This window comes from Atta cephalotes (assembly GCF_000143395.1).
Source record: "Atta cephalotes unplaced genomic scaffold scaffold00024, whole genome shotgun sequence".
NCBI classification, from domain to species: Eukaryota; Metazoa; Arthropoda; class Insecta; order Hymenoptera; family Formicidae; genus Atta; species Atta cephalotes.
In genome coordinates this window covers 1,918,817-1,940,891 of record NW_012130088.1, presented here as the reverse complement: position 1 = coordinate 1,940,891, position 22,075 = coordinate 1,918,817, and the positions used below count along the sequence as shown (strand labels likewise).

The following is a 22,075-nucleotide window of genomic DNA, read 5'->3' as shown; positions in this document are numbered from 1 at the left end:
CAAAGTCAAGTATTCTCTCTATATTTGACTGTGTAAGAGTCGCAATAATGTTCTTCAAAAAAAATTCTTTATTTTTGATTTTTGTACAAAATTCACTTTATCAATTCGCAACAATTTTCATTTTTAGATGCGACCGGTCTCGCAGGACTCAATGGACTGACTAACTTAGTCCAAACGCTCTCTATTTTAAGGCTTCGGAAATGCTTCTGGAAAATTCGAGTTATTGAGTTGTTAAACGGATACTTTCCGTTTTTAGAAAGTCTTATTTCTATTCTTATCCTAAAGGGATTTTCCATAAGTAAATGGATCACAAAAAAAAACGAAACATAAGCAAAATAAAGAAAAGGTCGAAATTTCTAACGCTTTCTTATCCTAAGGTTAAATTCTAAAATAGATATATAGACAATGTCACAATTGTGTTTAATCGTTTCCTACGATTTAAGACGCCACGATCATCTACGAATTCTATGTAAATGAGCTAAAGTCTATCCAAAAGATAGATTATATTCTATATAATTTATTTCTGTTACTAATAATTGGTATAGCAGACTAGCAGCAAACAACAAAATTTGTTGTCACATATTTATCGATCACCAGTTAAAGGTACTGGTGGCTTGTTAAATTAACAAAATCATTTCTCTCAATCAGTGCGGTATTGCGCGATCGCATGGCGACTCGGTCTCTCGTCCCTCAAATGTAACAATCCCTCGAAGTGCATTTATGACATCGACGGACACGATGCGACGCGGGGCGATGTTTCCACCTGGACTCTTGTTTATACGGCGCCTCTGCAACTGTGGTATCGTGGAATATGCGAAGGCGACGTCATGCGTATTAAACGCATTAAAATTCAAACGAATGCTCGAAATGTTCGAATATATTGCGGATTTTATCGCTGTCTACTTGTTTCTCGACCCACGAGTGTAAAAATCATTCTTTACGTTTGTGTTTTATCGCGCAGCTATATAGCGGAACGGACCAAAATGGTAAAACGCGCGGTTCATCTCCGATGCACGATCCGTGGGTGAACAAGGGGGTTATGACCGGAGAGGGCGAAGTACGCGCGCCACTCGGCGTCCGGGAGAGGGTCAAGTATGAAAGTGCCCATAACGGCTGTCAAACCAATTAAGCTCGTCGCATTGTAAAGGCTGCTTTTAGGACGGAAAGAGAAGAGGAACGAGAGGCTTTGTTGTCAGGCGGTGGTTACGGCCACGTAACCATACCGGCTGCGTCTGTAATGGATCAGTTTTATGGCCGCACATCGACGATACCCATGCAGTTTCCGCGGTCCACGAAGCTGGCCACAAAGTTTGTCAAAGTGCATTGTGCCGCAGGACAGACGGATGGACGAGTACGATGCGCTCGATGGTATGCCGATTCTGGAGACCGCAGAGAACGCCACATTTCGCGTAATTATATATATCTATTGTTGCGCACTTCCTTGTTGCGACTAGAATGGAATATATTCAGAGCTGAATTGAACGTTTGAGTCGGATAATATGGTGGGTGAGTTTGGGAAGATGCTATTATATCTATGCTCATTATATATATTTTTTCTTGGTATTGCATCTCAATACAGAAAGTTATTATTATTATTTCTATTATTATTATTATTATTATTATTAGCAGCGCTATTTGCATCATTTTTACTTATTAGACATAAAATCAGAATAGAATAGTATAAATAGCACTAATAGCCTCTTCGAATGCGTTATTCAACGAATACTGAATTATCAGACAATTTCTATCAACGTAACAATGATGATCTTGGATTCAGCATGGATAAAGGCAAGAAGATAAAGGATTAACTCTAGAATTCTATCTATATTGTGTGATATAATATATAGTGCTATATATGTAAATTTTACGAGGAAATGATTGCTTTTAATTAATATAAGTTTTTCACATTTTTATGCTTATTTCTATCAATTACGTAGATTAATTTTAATCTCGATTCAACTTACTCTTCAAATTTTTTCTAATTCTTAAAATTAGAAAACATGAAGAATTAGTTGAATCTAGATTAAAAAATTAAATTATATTGGTAGAAACGAACATTAGTGATAACATATTTATAATCTAAATACATACTTTATAAATACAAACAATCTAAATATTAAAAGGAAAAATAACTACATTATCAAATTCAATCACTGGTCACTGAAGGTGTAGCTTAATGCTCAATCTTGCTCATTTGCACGCCAAACTTATGTATGATAGCATTGAAGGTTAATGTTAATGTGAGCTATATGCAAAAAGAATGGTTTTGTTTTGTTGAAGTACCTGTTTAAAAATTTAGACAAATACAGATCTGAAAATAATTTTGTTGAAACATCAAAATAATTATGTAAAATGTTATGCTTGATAACAATGCGATAAACGTTGATAACAATGCGATAAAAAGTTTTAATATTCTGGGAACCAATTTCAGTTTCCTACATATATTTACTTTGCTGGTTTAAACGAAATTATTTTTAAATCCTAAGCTAAATTTTTAAATACTTTAACAAAATCGTTTTCCATGTAATTATAAAAAAATGATAAGCATGTGGATCGCGTGAATCTGATCAACGAATCATCTCAAACATTCTTTGGTCGATTTGCGCTGATTGAATGTGGCAAACGCTATGATGAATAATAAATGCTAATTAATGTCTGTAACGCTCGTTTACAACTCCCTGCCATAAATGTCTAATCAAGGGGCAAACTTCGGCTGTCTCTAGCAACCGAGACCCCGCTCTCCTTAAACCCTTGAGTTAGTTTCCAGCATTCTACCTTCAACTCCCCGTCCCGCTTCTTCATCTATCTTTCTCCGTTCGAACCTTCTCTTGTCCCCGCTCTTCTCTCTCTCGTGAAGTTCTCCAGTTGCTTCCGTCAACTTCTCCCATCCTCTTTCGTCATATTTCTAAGTAAATTTTGTGGTATAATTAACGTTTAATAGCTGCCATCCCTTGTTGACTACCGCGTCGTTTACGTCACGAAAGGAGCGAGATCTTCAAACTAAAGCAAACCTCCATCTTTTCGCATAACGAATTAACCGATCTGAGTAACAATTTAATGATTTGTTACTGGCATTCTGCGTAGAGGGTCAATACTGAATGAGCTTTTGGCTGCGATAGATCGCGCAGAATCGAGCTTTTCGATAGTGAAACTTCAATGAGACTGTGGAAAAAACTATCATTCATCCTTTAGTCTATTCCCTACTCTAAGAAGAAAATATTTGGTATTTATGACTATTATTATTTTTGGTTAAAATAATTATAAAAGTGTTCGATATTTGTAACTACAATTATTTAAAAAAGGAGTTTTATTTTACAATTATTATACTGCAATGTTGTTAGTAATAATTTTTATGAAAAATATATATATAATTGTTTCTGAAAACAACTATAAATTATAGAGTAACTTTCGGATATCAATTATATATATATATTTTATGTTTAAGAACTGTAAATATCATTATTATTACTAGCATAATAATACACTGTTAGAAATGTAAACACGAACTTCCTTTACTTGTAAATGAAGTTCGTGATTGTGAACGAAATTAAAAGTAATGAATGATTTAATTGAAAATTAAGTTACAGTAGTTACTTAAATGAAATGAACGTGTACATTAAATTTTATAAATTTTCAAAATACATTATATTTTATTTGTGTACACAAATATACTTTTTAGCTATAAATACATTAAATTTAATATAATTTCATGAAATTAAATTTAATTGCGTAACTTAAAAATTAATAAAATTTAAGAATATTTGTAACAGTGTAATTAGATTTATGTAGTAATAACAATAAAGATGGAGCTTCTAATTATAATTGGTTTTTCGTGCAATTATATATCAGTTATAAAAATACTAAATACTTTTCTCTTACAATCAGTATATTCATTCATCGACCTTCATTCATCGACAAGAAAACAAATGTAACGTCGCATCGTCGGTAAGATTTTCATATCTTCTTTCGTCATCCGTGCGACAAATGCGACGCACGTTCACTGCGAGTAATAGACAATATATCTTGCGGGATGCGAGGATGCTCGCCACTTTCATTGTCGGTTTGCTTCGTCGACAAGGATCACGAGTCCTCTGCGGAAGCTTCTTCATCCTTTTACCTCCAACCACCCTGTCATTTTTTCTTTCACTCCGGTCTCTCCTCTCAGGTCATACGCACGAACCTCGATCGTGAAATTCGCAAATCCCTAGATCCAGAGATGTATGCTGTGTGTGACATATTCGAGACGCTTTGCAGCGATACGATCGGGATCCCCGCTGTTTGTTCACGTTTATCGAATCTTTCGGGCGTTCTCGTTGCCTTACGTAACCAACTTGTATCTAAGATATTTTTTAGCGTTCTTGAAATCGAGCAATTTTTTTAGTAATTCTCAAAGATGATGAAACTTATATGTGACATAAGATTTTTTTTATACTATGCGTTTTATCAATCAAGATCAATTTTTTTTTACCATATAATACGCATATAAAATATTTATAAACGACAGACGGATAACTGTTGACATTTAGCAAATTTAACGGATCTGTGAAACATTTAACTCCTAACTAATATATGGTCTTGGTGATGCTGGGACATTCTTCTAATTTTTAAATAGTTTAATGATTTGGAATAATTTTATGTTTCATAATTTTATTTTTCACTCTTTTATTCTATTCATGTCGATTTATATAAATATATTATACTATAATATTTACGCTAAGTTAAAATAAGTAATTTTTTTTAAATGTCACATTATGAAAACAGTACACTTAGATATAATATATTCAATCCAATTTCATTGCTTATAACTTTCATAAAAAAATAATTATATTGTAAACAATTTTTTGAATCGAAACGCTACACATTAAGGAACATAATGGCATCATAAATATGTAAATTATAATATATTTATTTTATTAATAAAAAAGTTATGAATAATGGAAAAATATTGGAAAAGTATTGAGAAAAAAAGTCAAGTGTGCCGTACTGAAAAGGTAATTAAAAGTTCAAAGAAAATAAAATTAATAACGAAAAAACTTTAGGTCCTCTAAAGATTCTTTCTTTAGCACCACAAAAAAAATATCTGTTACAGGTCAAGCAGAAACTGATCTTGCGCTGTTGAAACAAAGAATTATTCACTAATAATATTCAAATAATGTATTCAAACATTGATGTGAAGACTTTCAGTGAAGATTGTTCATGTATATTGCGAAAGATTTTTGTTTTTCACTTTTCCGAGCATATAACAAAATCGCTTAAGATGAACTCTTCGAATGGATTTGTTTCAAAAGCAAGTCTGTTTCTCGTAGGATATTGAACAAAAAACCTACTGAGGATTAGATGTTTTTTCTTAACTGCGAAATCTTCTCGCTTTCTCCTCCACTCGGATGTCAGGTGCTGGATAATCGACCCTGCTAGATCCTTGCGGAATAGCTCAACCATCCAATAAGGATCCGCTTATCGTTGAAATAAGCGAAGGACCATTTGTAAATCGAGACGACACCTGCCGTTCGTGGTTCGTGGCGCTTTTGATTAATCGATGCCGCCACCGACGTCGATTAACCGTTTAACCGCTCTCAGTAGAGGTATCTCGTTTCGCTTCTGGTTCTTTCTCGGGTCGCTTATCGCCCCCACAGACTTGTATCTTTCCTCGCGTATCCTGCTCGTTCCCACAGGGAATTCCGTCAGTAAAAGGGACAAGAGAAAAGAGAAAAAAAAAGAAGAGAAGAAGAAACAAAGGAAGAAGCTGCATAGGGACGACCTGTCCAGTAGAGCTTCTATTATTTTTCAATTGCTCGGCCGAACAAGCACAAGGTGGGATTCCTGTATCCCGGATGTAATTGGAGTCGGCTTTGCCGCGGCGAACGTAACCGGCGAAATAAGACGGCCTCGGATGGTGCTGGAACGAGGGATAAAGAATGGATACTGTCCTGGATCCGACGTTCCCACCAGGGCGAGCGAGGATTTCAAGGAGGAATGGTCAGGGCGACGTGAGCGGCGTAACTTAACGCGCGAGCGAGATCCAGCCAAGGGAATAGGTAACGAAATATGCATGTAGAACACGCTGTGCAAGACCGTGTAATCGATCCTGGACTGGCGACGAGCGGCCATCCGTAACTGGATGCAGCGCGTTCGGATCTCGAGAAATATCGAGAAGCAGCAGCGGTTGGGTCGACGGCGCACGAAATAATTCACGACTTGCCGCCTACGTTCCCTTTATGTCTTCGCTCTTCGTTATGTATTATTTAGGGTTTAATTTTACGTCGCCGCGCCGGATCGAACGTCGAAAATATTTGTCTGCCGTGTGGACATTAACCGGTAAAATTTCGCCAAATCTTGTGACTGAATCCGAAACATGTAAATGTCCGCGGATTGAAATTCAAATGATCATGAATGCAATATACTTGATGCTACACTCTAAAAAATATGCGATGGAAAGAATGCGTTAATTGAAATTCTAGTTGAAAAAAATGAATAAATTAAAATTTTCTGATCGAATCTATTATAATTCTAATTGAGATAATCAGAATTCTAATTGATATGATCAAAACATCAAGTGGAGCATAAATCTCTAATGATTCAACTGAAAGAAAAAAATAACCGTCTTTTTAAAGTGGACAATGATTTTTCGTTAGGCTTCTGCGAGATGTTCTCGAGTTTGAAGGGATAGGCAACCGCGGCCGACTTTCGTCGCGAGTTTAATTAAACTCCGGAGCAACCGTTACCTACATTTCGCGGCGATGCGGACGGCGAATGCATTGTTAGCGTACGCTAGTGCAGCGAGACAATTGGCGATCGTGTATCGCCATTGCCAGCCAGCCCGGGGAAGTCGATTTCCTGGCCTGGCTTCGTTCCTCTTTCTCTCCTCTCCCGCGTTCGACCATCCCTTGTCGCCGTCACCCTCTCTCGTCGCGCAACCCTCTCGATGCTCATTCTTGCCTTTATCTGCCTCACATTGGCCGGAGACCGCGATGGAAAGGCGACGCTGGCTTCAACCTCGGTTCCATCCTACCTAGTTCTCTTGCTTCAACTCACTCCTTTCTCTTTCTCTCGTTAGCGGGATCCAGATATGAGATGCCGCATTGTGAGGGAGGACTCCAACCTCTCAAATGCGGCCGCGTTTAAAGCTTGATTCATGTTAGAAGAGATTGTTCGTGAACTTACGTTGCAGTCTAATATCAGTGATATTTTGATCAATATGTATATTCTAAAATTGAAATTGATCGCTTTCTCTAATTTTTGACCCTCTGTAGTTGACGTGGGTCTATTGAACTCACTTAATTATACACAGAAAGAATAGTTTTGCTGAAATATTTAAAAATTAGATAGCTTCTAAAAACTAGATACAGATTTGAAAATAATTTTGTTATCACTAAGATATGTAGGACGCTTATTCTTTATGTTACATATAAATTTGAATTATTAAAATGAACTATTTATTATTTTTTATACGAGTTATGTTATTTCGATTTCTTAAAATTAATTAGTGCCTTTTAATCAACATATATTAAATGAATCTCATGAACTCAGTAACGGATTTTAGTGTCAACTCCGGAAAATTAGAAGCATTTAGTACCTTATACGTACCATTTGAATTTCAAGATGTCGTTAAGCAATCATTGTGAATATGAAGTAAAAAATGCGAGCGCATTTAGATCAATTGCACAATGGAAATTCAAGTTATTGATATGTGATTGTTGAAAAAAAAATGTTTTTAATTTCTTCATATGATTTACAGCAAAACGAATTGTCTTTTCTGTGATAGATGAAACTCTGCTTGTTAATAATCGCTGTCATGAATAATTGAGCATCTAATACGTCATTTTGATTAAATTTCATTACACTGGCGGCGTTATGAAATTGCGTTTTGTAAACACTGAATTAAATAGCAACATTACTATTATGACATTATGTAGTAATGCCCTTACCATATAATAACGGCTGCAATTTATAATGCAAAATTTCTCGTTTACCTTGCTTGCTTTTGTAGTTTGTTGACCCGTACAGTGGCGCTCATCGTGTAATATTTATTACATGATTATTTTCTCGAGAAATAGAATGCAATGTACCGTGAAATTATATTTATTTCGATCAATATATTGTGTTCTAAATATTACCAGTTAATCTCAATTAATAATTAATAATTAATCTCTAATTAATTTTTTTTCTATGTCAATTTTTATATTATTGCTTCATATTGATTCCTGTTTAAATTTATTGTTTTGCTCGAAAACGATATATGAGAAAAGATATATAAAAATTAAGATACTCTAAATTAAACAGTACATAGAAAGAATAACTTTATTGAAGTATCTAAAAATTATTATATTAAATTATTATATATATTGAAGGATCTGAAAGTAATTTGGTTGAGCACTCAAAATAATTATGTATGAAACTCAAGCATAATGAGCAATGCTGCAAAAAATGATGATATTCTAGCCACCATAATACACGTCCTACATAATTATTTTGATGGTCCAGCAAAATTATTTTCAGGTTCATATTTAGCTATTTTATATAAAATTTTTAGATATCTCAGCGATCTTTACGCGTATACAAATTTACGAAATCAGAAAAAAGTCTTTGATTCGGTATATATGCTGAGGATTAAAATATAATTAAGAAATAACTCTCTCTGTATATAAAATTCTCTCTATATATATATATATATATATATAAAAATTCAAGAAACAGATTTCGATATTGTTTTTTTTACACATACAACATACAAGAAAAGTGTAAAATACACTGTCAATTTTATAATTACGCTTTCTCGATTATGTTTCGTTACTATTCTCATTCCATGTTAATCGGAACAATTCCAACAATAAGCTTTTACCCAGTTTCGATCGAAATCTACTATAGTACCGAGGCGAAGTCGGTCTTCTAAACGATACTAACTACACATGGCCGCAATCATCGATATTGTTACTTCGATCCTCGCCGATGCGCCTGCGGCGGTTCTGTGCCTCGTATTCGAGGAAATTCGTTTTCAGCTTTTACCCCTGGACATGCTGGAAGCCATTCTTCATCTCTCACGAGGGGGCGCCGAAACAAAATTCCACATTTCTCTGTTGCGCCGTCGATCATTTGATTTCGCACTGCCGATACGTAAATAATAGACTCCGAGAACATACGCGGCGTCGTCCCGAATCGACGGGAATTCGTTGATTGATTTCGTATCAGCTTCCATTTATATCGACATCGCCAATTGTAGTTTCGCATTGAATCTGTGTTATCGTCGTTATTTTCATCTTTGTTTCTTTGAAGTATACATATGTATATTTATGTGATTATACACATATTAATATATTTATATGATCCAGTTATCTCAACTAGAATTAGTAGATTTATAACAACAAATTCTAATTTGTAACCAGAATTTTAATTAATCTGATCAGAAATTTTTCTGAGTATATGTGCAAAAAGTGCTTCATTTTGTGATGCAATTGCGTATCTTATATATATATATATATATATATTTTTTTTTTATTTATATATTTAGTATAATGTCGAACAAAATGCTCAGATTCTAATCCATGAACTTGTTATAAATTTATTTTTTTACATTTGCATTTAAAGTAGTACACGTTAATAATTTATACAAGTTCTATTAATCGAACAATATCAATTGCAATCCGAGATTATGAATTATCGTCAAAATAACAATGCGATGACACAATGTGAGAATGAATATTGACCTAATTCTCTTTTAACAAATTCGACCGAATACTGCGATCTCTACTTGAGACTTTGATCTTGTCGCTTCCGTACGAAATTCTAAGCCGGTTGGAGGCGCAACGCCGGCAAAACGGAATATTGATGAGTCCGGAGTAATCGGTTGCCGGTTATCGCTATTAGCGAGCATCGCACAAAGCGTTGCACTAATTAAAACGGATAATACAGCGGCCTGTACAACGAGGCGGTAATTGGGTGTGGCTGGGCGGGGGTTCGTGCCCCATTATTATTAATTGCCTTGTTAATGGTACCGGAGGTCTCTCTCTCTCTCTCTCTCTCTCTCTCTCTCTCTCTGACAAATGCGATTCTTTTACTCTAATATTAGAAATTAGAATCGATGAGATATCAACGTAGTGTTTGTAAGTCAATTGCACTTTGTCAAATAATTCATCTTTCTTAATCTTTAAGTAAGTGGAATGCTCAAAAAATCTCAAATGAATTTTATCTTTACATTATAGTTATATTTTTCAATCATGTGTAGATATAGCGTTAAATTCTTTACATTATTTATATGTTTGTAAAAATAATAAATGAAAAATTATAAAATTATTCCAGCTCGAAATTGCATCAACAATAATCCATTTAAGTAGATAGGTCAAACATGAGCAATAGAATGGTTCTAGAATATTGAATGAGATTATTATAACAATAATTAAGAAATAATTAGTTGATCATATGATATAATAAAACCAATGTTATAATACACAAGTTATAATACAATACATTGACATAAAATATAAGAGTAAATTGATACAATAATTGATTCTAATTATGTACTTCAAAAATAATAAATTGTAAGATTGCAATATTTTTTATTTTTCTTGTTCGTTTTATTTTTCTTTTCTAAAGCAAGATTTGTGATGATGTTGTGGCTATCTATCTACTTGAAAGTTGATTAGAATGAGTTAAAATACGTACATTTTTTTTAATCAAGTCGTGTGCGACGATTAACGTTTACTGATATACAAAAAGATCTCAGTAAGCTTTGAAAATGTCCTATCTTTAGAAGTTCGATTTCCGCCGAATATCTCGAAACGAAACCCTTCGACGATTAACGCCGCGATTACCAGCGCCATCGGCGTTATCGGCACGTTTATCAGCCAGCGCTACGTTTCCCGTGAATCCGTTTTTACAGGTTTCTCTCTTTCTGTCTCCTCCTCTCCCACATCTCGAGGTCGTACGTTTACGGGGAAAGTTCGTAGATTAGTTCGATCACAATGATTGCATGCTCGACACGATTGAACGTTATCGTCGCGATAGGAATTACATTCCGCAATGTGGAAGGGGAAAGATGGCGTGCCAGAATCGGTTTGGTGAGTAAGGGTAGGCCGACATTCTCGATACTGACGCGATATGAACCAACAGGCTTCTCCCTCGTCGTAGAATCGGCAACTTGTCCCTTTTACGACGTGATATATCCGCGGAAATACGGCCGCTCAACAAAGTTATATCGTAAACTATGTTATACTAGTAGGGGACCACCGAAATCAACAAAACGATTTCATTCCAAACATAACTCACCCCCTGTGTGGCTCGTTTTCTGCCGATCTGGGCTGTTAATAAAGCCCAGATCACGATCGCATTTGACAAAGAAAAGGATTAATTTAGATCGCAAGCTGCGCCTCGATATTATTCGACGAATAATCGTTGCTAGCCGACCGACAAGAATCGCGTTTCTTCAGGGGATAATATACAGTACTGGACAAAAATATTGGTACAATGCAGTTGCTATTATAAAACGGCCTGTATCTCTAAAGACAGCAGTAGTAAAATGTTAATTTTTGTAAAACACTTCATTTTTTATTTTTACATATAATTATATGCAATATAAATAAATTAATGCAGTTACAAGAAAAAGTTAACGTCTCTCGGAAACGTTTCATCCTTAAACAAAACTCATAAAACACTAAAAAAGTATGTATATTGATACGGATAGATAAATATGTGTATTCATGTTGTTAACGTAAATCAATCATCTTTTATTAAACAAGAAGAGACACGGGGAAGTCTCGATGATTCTTTGTGTCGTTTAGATTAGTTTTTTGTATTGAGTTACAAGAAATAATGAATTATATTTCTTTTATGATTACATTTATTTATGTCAGTTTATATTATATTATCAAATGTAAAGTTTCTATAAAGTAAAAATTTTTACAAAAATAAACTGTTTGCTTCTATTTTCTTCGATAATATTTTATTTTACAGAAGCAACTACGCTGTGCCAATACTTTCGTTCAACACTGCATCTATGTTTCTTCGAGGTTATATTTACAGATATAAACGTACTTTCGAAGTTACGACGCGCGTACAGTGCCGATTGAAAGTGTTTGAGAGTGACATCAGTAGAAAGACATTGTTAAAATTTAAGCGGTAGATTTTCTCTTTTTATTACTTTTAATTTACAAATATTCTAGCTATTGCAAAGGTCTAATAAACCAGTCATTAAGATTAAAGTTTAATAAACAACATTATATATATCTATATATATATATATATATATATATAACAAGAGAACACTCGAGTCAATAAAGAAACAGACGTTTGAAGTTGGGGTGTGCTGTAAAACCTCGCATTTGGCAGTCAAATGCTAAGCTGCAGCTACAAAAAGTGACTTTAATTTCAGTGATACTTAATGAGGTATCAGACTTTTAATGAGTAATGTGAAGTTCCTCAAAGGTCGGACAGTTTTGAAACCGTGTTCGACCAGAGAGCCTCTAGGCAATCTCAGGATTTCTAAGGAAAGACATCAAAGGAGATTCGTTTTGCGTACTGAACGAGATTGGCAATAACTCTTACAACATCCCTCGATGGAAAATGGAGAAAAAGTGGGGAGAAAGAGAGAGAAGGAGAGAGAGTCGCGGTATCTTCTCCTCGTTTACTTAAGACATACACCGAGATGATTACGTCTGCGACAACCGTCTCCGGCGGTTGTGTAATTTATTTACGCATCCCGATATCAACTTCTTTGGCTTTAATGTTTTTACTTCCGAGTGTAATTGCACTCGGATTTCTTTACGTTGTAATATCGAGGAAGCTAATAACGCTTTCTAATATTAATTTTCAAAGACCATACATACGACGACGTTTCAGCCAAATTCTATCTTCTAAGACAAATATTATATCAAATAAATCATATGCTGCGTGTGAGAGCCTCTCCGAAATTTATTCTGCACCCGAGTCAATTTTTAATCCAAGGATTTGCTATTTCTGAATATAACGAACACCGAACGTTTCATAGGAAATAAAACAGAGGTAGGTTGACATACATAGCAGATACACTCGTACATAGAGCATAGCTTTCGGCTACAGGTCGTTGGGGCATTTTGAAAATATTCCATTTTGACGAGAAAGGCAGAGAGAGATTGCTTGTGTCAGAGAAAGTCAAAGTAAAAGCGCGAAGACACCGCGATGTAATCCTTCGCGCATCCCTGCAATTTCTCTATTGTCTTCTTTTTTTATATCTATTCTTTCTTTTCTTCTTTTCTGTATCGCAAATCTCAAAGCAAGCGAATATTTGTTTCATACAACGAAACAAAATGATGTGGCGGTGTCGGCAACGGCACGGTGGTCGAAACGGGAAGACGCGTATTGTTTTTCCTGACTGTATTTTTACATCACATTTCTCCCTGTGCGCGTTAACGTCCATCGCGTGTCCGTTTAGTATCCACGTACATTATGAAATAACGGACTCTTTGTATAAAATCCATCCGCTTTTACCTTCCTTTCGTAGAAAGCAGCCTCCTTCTGACGGCCTTCCTTTTCCCCTTCGTTTCCTGTTTAAATACGTTCGTTGTGAAAATAAAAGTAATCCGCTGGCAGTTTCGTATCTGATGTATGCATGAGAGGTGCCTTAAAATAATGCGTATAACCGTCAGGATTTCTTAAGGTAAATTAAAAAAGTCAATTCTCTTTGAAGAAGATGTAATTTGTAATTTTCCGTCGTTGACTCTTTAAATTTCCTGCTCGGCGAGAGACTGCTTGAATTTTTAAGGCAAGACTTCTTCGAACTCTTTGCAATCAACTTATTAACTGAGGCTCTGATTTAATTCCCTCGTATATATTCTTAGACATTTAATACACTATTTTTTTCATCGAACAAACTTTCCTTACCTACAGAAATCGTGTAAATATCGCGTAAAAGTTATTTAACTGAAATAGGGAAAAAAAAATCTCAATGTCGTGCCGGTCAACTCCGAGCTAATTTTCTTAAAAATTCGGAGAACCATCCTCGTACGTATGCAAACGAGAATCGAAGACGGGTAAATAAATCGTTTGGAAAGATGGTTGTCACTTCCGCACAGAGGAAAAGCCCTGGAAACCGTCCAGTCAGCTGATACTTAAATCTCTTCGTATCGTCGTCTACGATCAGCCGGTGCTATCGCGCATTAATGGCCGCTACGTGTTCCTGAATAAATCGACCCACTAAACAGTTTTTCGCCGGTATTATTAACCGATGATTTCTGATCATTCCGCGGAATTCTTTCGAGACTAAATTTTACCAAATGGCGCATCAGCGACACCTTTAACACTTTCAAGCACGCATCAAGGGATAATTTATTCTGGAAAGATTATGTTGCGAAGAAATAGTAAGTATCTGTATAAGAATATAATCGAAATCAATTTTGGAAGTTGGTTTGAAAGAAATTTGCAATCAAGAATTTGAATTTTATTCTTTATTGGACTCGCTGATTTGGTATTTTTAAATAACTGATTATTTCCGTTAAATACCTAAGGACGTACTTTTATCCGTATACTGAGAGAAAAATTACTAATATTTTGTATTTACATGTCATAATTATGATTATTACTGCTATAATATCAGTAATAGTAATTATATATGTATGGTTCTATTAACAAATATATGTTATATACTTATATAATTGGTCCCGAAAGTGACTATAAATTATAGTTTATTACCATAAAAATGATCACGATTACTATAATTTAACTATAATTTATAGTCATTTTCAGTGCTAGCTATATGTACTTGTTAATATAATATATAGTCATAATATTATAGTAGATAGTAATAATCACAATTATGATAAAATATGTAATCACTGTTACGAATACCAAAAATTTTTCTCTCAGTATACATTGCTTGTATTACAATAGTGAAAATTCTATAATAAGATCTCGACATAGCGAACATCAAATTAATCGGGAAACATATAACGCAACAATGCGTATTATACAAGATGATTCTTTTAAAGATAAATTCGATAATAAGCTTCTGGACAGGGCTGATATAGACTTACTAGCCTTCGTAGATTATCGTTGGTAGTTGAATGAAAAAGGATTTCTAGTAGAAAAAGAGGGGGGGAGGGGAGACGCGACAGACCGGAGATCCATTGAAACGACATCTTTTGTGATTTTCTCATTACTCGAGTGGAAGGTCGATCCTGGAAGCTCAACTAGTTGTTAGGGCGATTTCACTCTCTCGCTTCTCGATGTTTCCTCGTATTCATTTTGATTCTGCTCCTTCTCTCTCCATCTTTTCCGTTATTGGTCCTTCATACGTATACGTCCTTCGTACATACCTTAATGCTTTTCGCGGATAACTATTTTGCATCAAGGTATCTTAAGTAGCTATATATATGGAATCACTCTTTCCTTGCTTTCTTTGTAAGATATTTCCCTCTGTCTCTTTCTGACTCCTGATTGGCGGCAGATCAGAAAATTATATTTCCTTGCGCTGCCATACAATAGCCTTACAGCCGTTGAGCCTCTCTGTCTACTGTCACTCCATCAATCCCGGCTATTATATGTCCATTGTGTTCCTCACCACCTGTTTTTATGTCCTGAATGGTTACCATTATCTCTTTTCTGATTGCTATATGTGGGTTTTGTGGAGAACGTTCGGCCTACGCGACGAGAGAAGATTTGAGACTATAAGAGTGGTCTAATCAAGATTTAATATTCCTTCTTTCCGCTGATTCCATTGATTGAGTTTGTCGCGAAGTAGCTAAAGATTGAGTAACGAAAAATATTATATAAAAGTAGATACTTTACAAAGTAAAAAATAATAAGCTATAAATTATCATATAATAACTTAAAATAACTTATTGATTAATACTCTGAATCTGATTATCTATTAATAAATATTTAAAATTACTTAAAGTTATGTTTCTTACATTCGCCACTAATCAACCTTCTTCAATTTTAAACTTTTCTTCAAAGAAATAAAAGTCTGTACATTCTCAATTATTCGTTTACATCATTGATAACTGGGGCATCGCTTTGAGTCTCTGTGAACATTTTTGCAGAAAACGCAATGAGTGATGTGAATCGCTTATCAAACTGGCGTTGGGAATAGTCGTTCCTTCCCGAAACAAGTTTGCATCAAGTCGGTGTCTTTGTCAGTGATTTGCGGCGCCAATTTGTGAAAGAGGGACAGAAAGTGAGAGAGAGAGAGAGAGAGAGAGAGAGAGAGAAAGCCAAAGTCGTTACGCGGCATTGTTTGTGCATTGTTGCTGAGGCATGCGCCGACATTCTTCCTAGTGGCGTGTCCATTGTCGGGCGAGCTCGTAGGCGGAAGCGAGGAGAAGTCGAAGACTATCGTGAAGCGGAAGGGTGCACCCTGTGCCAGCACGCTTTTATGGTTGATCCAGCCGTCTCTTGTCTGTCTATCAATTAGCATCATAAGGCGTTTGTATGTACACACTTCTGCGAACGGACATACTTGATGGAAACAAACGTTAACTCTTCCTGCATGCACGTCAGCGATTGACATGTGTTTCTTGCAATTTTCTTGTGAATGAAAAAAGTCGAGAGAAAGAGAATGAGAGGAAAGGAAGAAAGAAAGAGACAAGGAATAAGGACTACTTGTTTTCTGGATGTTAAACCGAAGGAATTTTTAGTGGATGTAAAAATCCTACATAACCCTTGAAATTTGGGGATACATCTTGAAGATTTTCCCCTTTTTAAAAAAACATAAAAATAAAAAACTTCACTTGTTTCGCCAACTCTTCAATTTTGATTAAATATTCTTCGAGTAAGTCGGAAGTTGAGATTCTATTAAATTAAAACCCGCTCGGAATTAAACGAATTAAAAGTTTCCAAAAGATGGAAAGTGGATAGTCCACTTGCAATTGACAGAAAAATAAGATTTCGTTATCTCATGCCGCTAAGGCTCAATTAATCGAAACCTTTTCACTTCTTCAACTTACGTAATGGTATCTCCGACGTATTTTAATACTATCAATACAACTACTCGTAGTTATTATTGGAAGGACGCTGACGGCTCAGAACATTCCTACATGTTACTTGTACGGATGCAGCCTTCGATGCACGTTTACACGCGTCACGCATGTGTATCGACGTGAGCTCTACGCGTATACTTACACGTCGGACAAGCAAACGGGCTTAATCTCACAAAGGTGTTCACGCATACATACATTCAGTTGTGTATATTCGGTACGTGTTCAGTTGCGCGTAAATGCGCACAAACACCGACCGTTGTTTCCGTTAATTTCATCGATGTTCCCTTCTTGCAGTCATCATCTATGGGCTAAGAACAAGATAAATGGTCTTATCACTGTCATAATATTATACCTGACAAATTTTCCCCTTAAATCCATCTGCTCGTTGGAACTTGCTAGAGAATGTGAATACTTTCATGTCGTAAGAGCTGTATTTAGTTCCGTTCATCCATCAAGAGTGGAGGCTGTACGGATGAAAAGTGCTGTTAGTCGAAATTCGATAGGATGTTGGAATCACTCCTCAAGTTTATATTGCTATAAGATAACGAATTAATAAAATTTACTTAAACACAGAAGATAGATTTAGGCATATAAACATATAAACATAAATATATTCAGTTTTAAAAATTTAGAAAGTCTTTTAAAAGTTATTGTAATTATTAAATATACTTATAGGCGTGTTTTTGTTGCTATATTGAATTTTGTTGCTGCATTAAAACTTCTTTCTCACTTTCATTAAATTTAATTTTTGTGCAATTAAGGATGTATTACACATACTTTTTAACAAAATGAAAAAATCATGAAAAAATTAGATTTTTTTATATTGTATTTGAGAGTTAATTCAAAAAAATTTGTCGGCGATTTATAATCTGGATGAAAAATTATTTATAAGAATATATTTTAAATAAAAAACAATTAAAATAAAGTAAGAATAATTTTATTTTAATTCTCTCTCTCTCTCTCTCTCTCTCTCTATAAAATTATATTGTTAAGTATTTTTATTATTATTTATTTTTATGAAAAGTATATTAATTTCACTTTTAATAAAAAAAAAACTATACGTGATACAGTCATAAACCCAAAGTTATTTTATAAAATTCAAATACCTGGTATAAAAAGTTAAAAACTAGTATTCTTGACATACTTACATCGCTTTATGCTGAGACTGTTTAGCCAGTATATTCTTAATGCATAGCAGAATGAAATTCTTGTGATATCATGCGTATTTGGAATTCGCGAAAAAGTTTGGGAGATGCACTCTTACACTCGTGTAAGAATACATTCGCAACTTTCACAATTACAGCATAGGAAAAAGACCGAGTCGATCGAAATTGCCGTAATGGAGCTTCGATCAGTCTCGTTTACACTGTTTATTAATACGCGAAAGTTTCCATCAGCGATATCGATTGGTATTGTCCTGTGCATATAATACGTAACGCGTATCATTAAAGATTTCTGCGAGAGGCCTGCTTCGTATTTCGAATTGCGTGTGCACTTACGAAAGCGTGTTACGAATGACCGATATCGGAGCACACGGTTCCGCCTTGTCGATTCCGTGTCAAAGAGCATACATAAAGGCTCGCGTGGAGAAAAAAAAGTCAGCCAATCGTCGAAGTTGCGTGACAAAGGTGGTAAAACGCTATCGATCGCGTCCTCGGTATTTATGTAAACACGTGCCTGAACCACATCCAGTGGGATTTCTTTCCTGTTCTCTTCAGTTGCCCTTTCCAGTAATACATTCCCGCGGAATTTTCTTCGTTATCGCATTTATCGTTCGTGCACGTGGACGATCTTTATGATATCTGTGAAATCTCGTTTTGTTATAAACTTCTATCAGAAAATTCTGTACGCTATTTTTTTAACGTTATAACTAACACGCACGTGTGAACTCGAAATTTGTTTAATATTTATATTTTTTTACGCTGTCGTTACGTCATGCAATTTCTACAAAGTGTTTTCCAATCGCATAAATGTTATAAGAATTTTATGATATTTTTTTTCATCAGATTTTTCCGTAGAAACAAGGTGCACCATCTGTGCCACGATATTCTCGTGAGATTTTAATAATAACAATTGATTGACGCATAACGTAATGGCAACACAAAAATGAATCTTCAAAAAGTATAACATGTATTATTCCTGCATGAAAAATGTCTGGTTTGCATTAATTAGAATTCTGATTGAAAATGAATGAATTAGAATTTTCTGATTAAACCTATTAGAATTCTAATCTTGGAATAACCAGAATTCTTATTGATATCAGAATCTTCTGGCTCGTCCGCAGTTTCAACCGGATATTCTTCTTAACGTATATGTATTATGCTATATATAGACATAACACAATTTATATATACATTATTGAATTATGAACGTGCAGACAACATGTGTAACGTGAGGCAAATTTTCCGCACGGCGACGGGAAATTAGGTTGTCCGCTACGATGCGATTCGAGCAAACTATACACCATATGTGTGATTTGGTCGATAGGTTCGCTTGTCGACGTGTTAATCTGGCTATTAGGTGGCGCAGCCGAGATATCTCGCGAACTCAGACCATGTGTGCCAGATGGCACGATCGAGATAGCTCGCGCCGTGCATCTCACCAAGTGCATCATCGATATCTGCTTCGAGCTCGCGCTTTTGCTCCGCGAATTAAATCGCGGAAAAAGGAAGCCTTTAACTTGCGCGAGTAAAGATTGGAATGAGCCTGCAATATCCGGTGCCTGTTAAGAACGAAAGACATTAATTTGAAAAAAAAAAAAAAATTCTACCAACAATTCTTGTGCAATAATTCGATCAAGTGATCAATTAGATTTTATTTATCCGAATTATATCAAATACAGAGGTAAAAAAAAGTACACTAGTACTTTTTTGTCTTTGTATTTTTACACGAAAGAAATGATTTTGCTTATTTAAAAATTTAGCCAGCTACAAGCGAGAAAATTTTTTTTTGGATTTTCAAAATAATTATGAAGAACACTCAGACTGATTGCTAGAAATTAAATTGTGAGAATATTTTGAATTTTTTGCAGCATTGTGTCATCAACGTTTAAGCATTTCTCATAATTTCGATAGTCTATTGTACTAAAATTATTTTCAGACCTGTATCTAACTAAATTTTTAGATTAGACTTTAATAAAAATCAGTTTTTCATAGATATATGGATATTCTAACGTTTGAATAAAAAGTTTTTAAATTTCTTTCTGACATACACTGGAAAAAAAGAGTCTAATTGCATTAATTGTAATTAGTTGAAAATAGACATGTCATAATTTTCTGGTTGAATATATTATAATTAAATTCTAGTTGAGATAAACAGATTTCTGATTTATATAATTAGAATCTTCAGGCTTGTTCATTTTCAACGAGAATTCCAATTAATGCAACCAGACTCTTTTTCCATTGTGTGTATGTCGCGAAAAAAATTTAAAAACTTTTATATAAACATTGAAATACGCAGGAACGAACAAACATTTTTGTTAAAGTGTTTAAAACTTTGTAACTAGATATCAATTTTTTTCAATATATAATAATTTACCACCGTATGATATTCTCGATCACTTATCACTTATTCTAGATAATTATTCTAAATAAATCTTGAATCACCGACATGTGACATTATTAACCCTCTGCTTTTTCTTTTGTTTCAGGTGAGTGTCCAGGAATTCCAGTACGCACGCGGGACGGGCGCGTCCCTGACGATGGTAAGCCACAAAGCAATGTACATCGTCACTTTATCCGCGTATTACCACTATTTCCGCCGAAAGGCTCTTTCTCGAGATGATGTGGTTCGCGAAGGATATGAGAAGAGGTCCTAATATATCTCGCAGGCACACATTCGTCTTAATTAACGTCTCGACTATCGCTCGGGTTGTTGCTAAGCGGTATTTGGTTTAATATGCGCCAGCTTATTCCTAATAATCTCGCTGCATGACAAAAATTATCGTAGAAAATTAACTCGTTTCCTTTATTTCATTGGAAAAATGCCTTTCATAAGCTATCATGATTAATATATAGACAAGATGAACAATAGGAAATTATGTTTTATTGCATTTTATTTCAAAATAATACATAAACAAATGTTAATTAGATGTGCTTCTATCGTGTGTCACGTTAGCCTCTTCTATTATCCTCGTAATTTGAACTTTGCAATTATCTTGTAATTTACAGCATTAATTATCGTGAAATATGTGCATCGCTTTATAAAATCTGACTAGCATGTTGTATGTGCAACATAAATTTCGTAATTTAGTAAATTTGACGTGGATTCGGTCGTGCAGCTCTTTACCACATTAAATATAAATGGCAATTCTGTTGGGACATATAATCGTACGTGAATCAATCATTTTAGCGTGATAATAAATATTGGCGTCGATGTTTTACGTATTGAAAATAACAGTTAGTCAATGCCAATGTTTTCCATCGTTCATGCAGACTGGTATATTAAGCTGATCTAATGCGTCAATGTATCGTAACTATAGCTCACTGCATTAATCCATTGATGTCATGATGCTTTTATTAAGCACGCTTCCAACGCTAACACGATGAATCGTCACTTGTGTACTCGTGCAATTTTCGTGAAACGCGGAAGATCCCACGGCGTTAATCAAATACGACGCGACGGCTTAATTAATTAAACTTTTATGGAAACAACCGTGTGCAAACAGCTAGCAAAGATCTGCTCCCGTTTTGCTTCGGCCTGGAAATATAGATCTAAAGATGGTCGTTGAATGAAAATAAAATGATAGTAGAGGCTCGTTCTTAGGCATTTTTGAGTGCACATGAATACAATTTCGGTTATACTGCACTCATTATACTGGACTCATTAACTTTTATATCTGCCGCGAATTTCGCATAACGAATTTTGAATAAGTCTGAACATCTATTAATATTTCGTGGAATATCCAGTGAAGAGAGAAAGTAAGGACTACTCTTACAGAAAATCGGCAAACATTGCGCAAGAATTGTATTGCAGTTGATTAATCTCTTTGTGAATGTTTTAGATATCCTCTTTTATTTTCTAACCTGCTTGCTCGATTCATGAAATTTGATCTATTTTTATTAATTTGATAATGTTTTATTCAAATCTGAGGTAAAAAATTCAGTATGTTGGATCCAATATGATGAACAAATTTT

At 34.9% G+C, this 22,075-nt stretch overlaps 1 protein-coding gene across 1 annotated transcript in view; it reads left to right on the top strand.

Moving 5' to 3' along the window:
• LOC105620146 (polypyrimidine tract-binding protein 1) overlaps nucleotides 1-22,075 on the top strand; it is a 315,345-nt gene that overhangs the window by 86,855 nt on the left and 206,415 nt on the right. Inside the window, exon 3 of the mRNA XM_012201654.1 lies at nucleotides 20,590-20,643. Coding sequence (XP_012057044.1) covers nucleotides 20,590-20,643 — 54 coding nt within the window. The remainder of the gene's footprint in view (nucleotides 1-20,589; nucleotides 20,644-22,075) is intronic.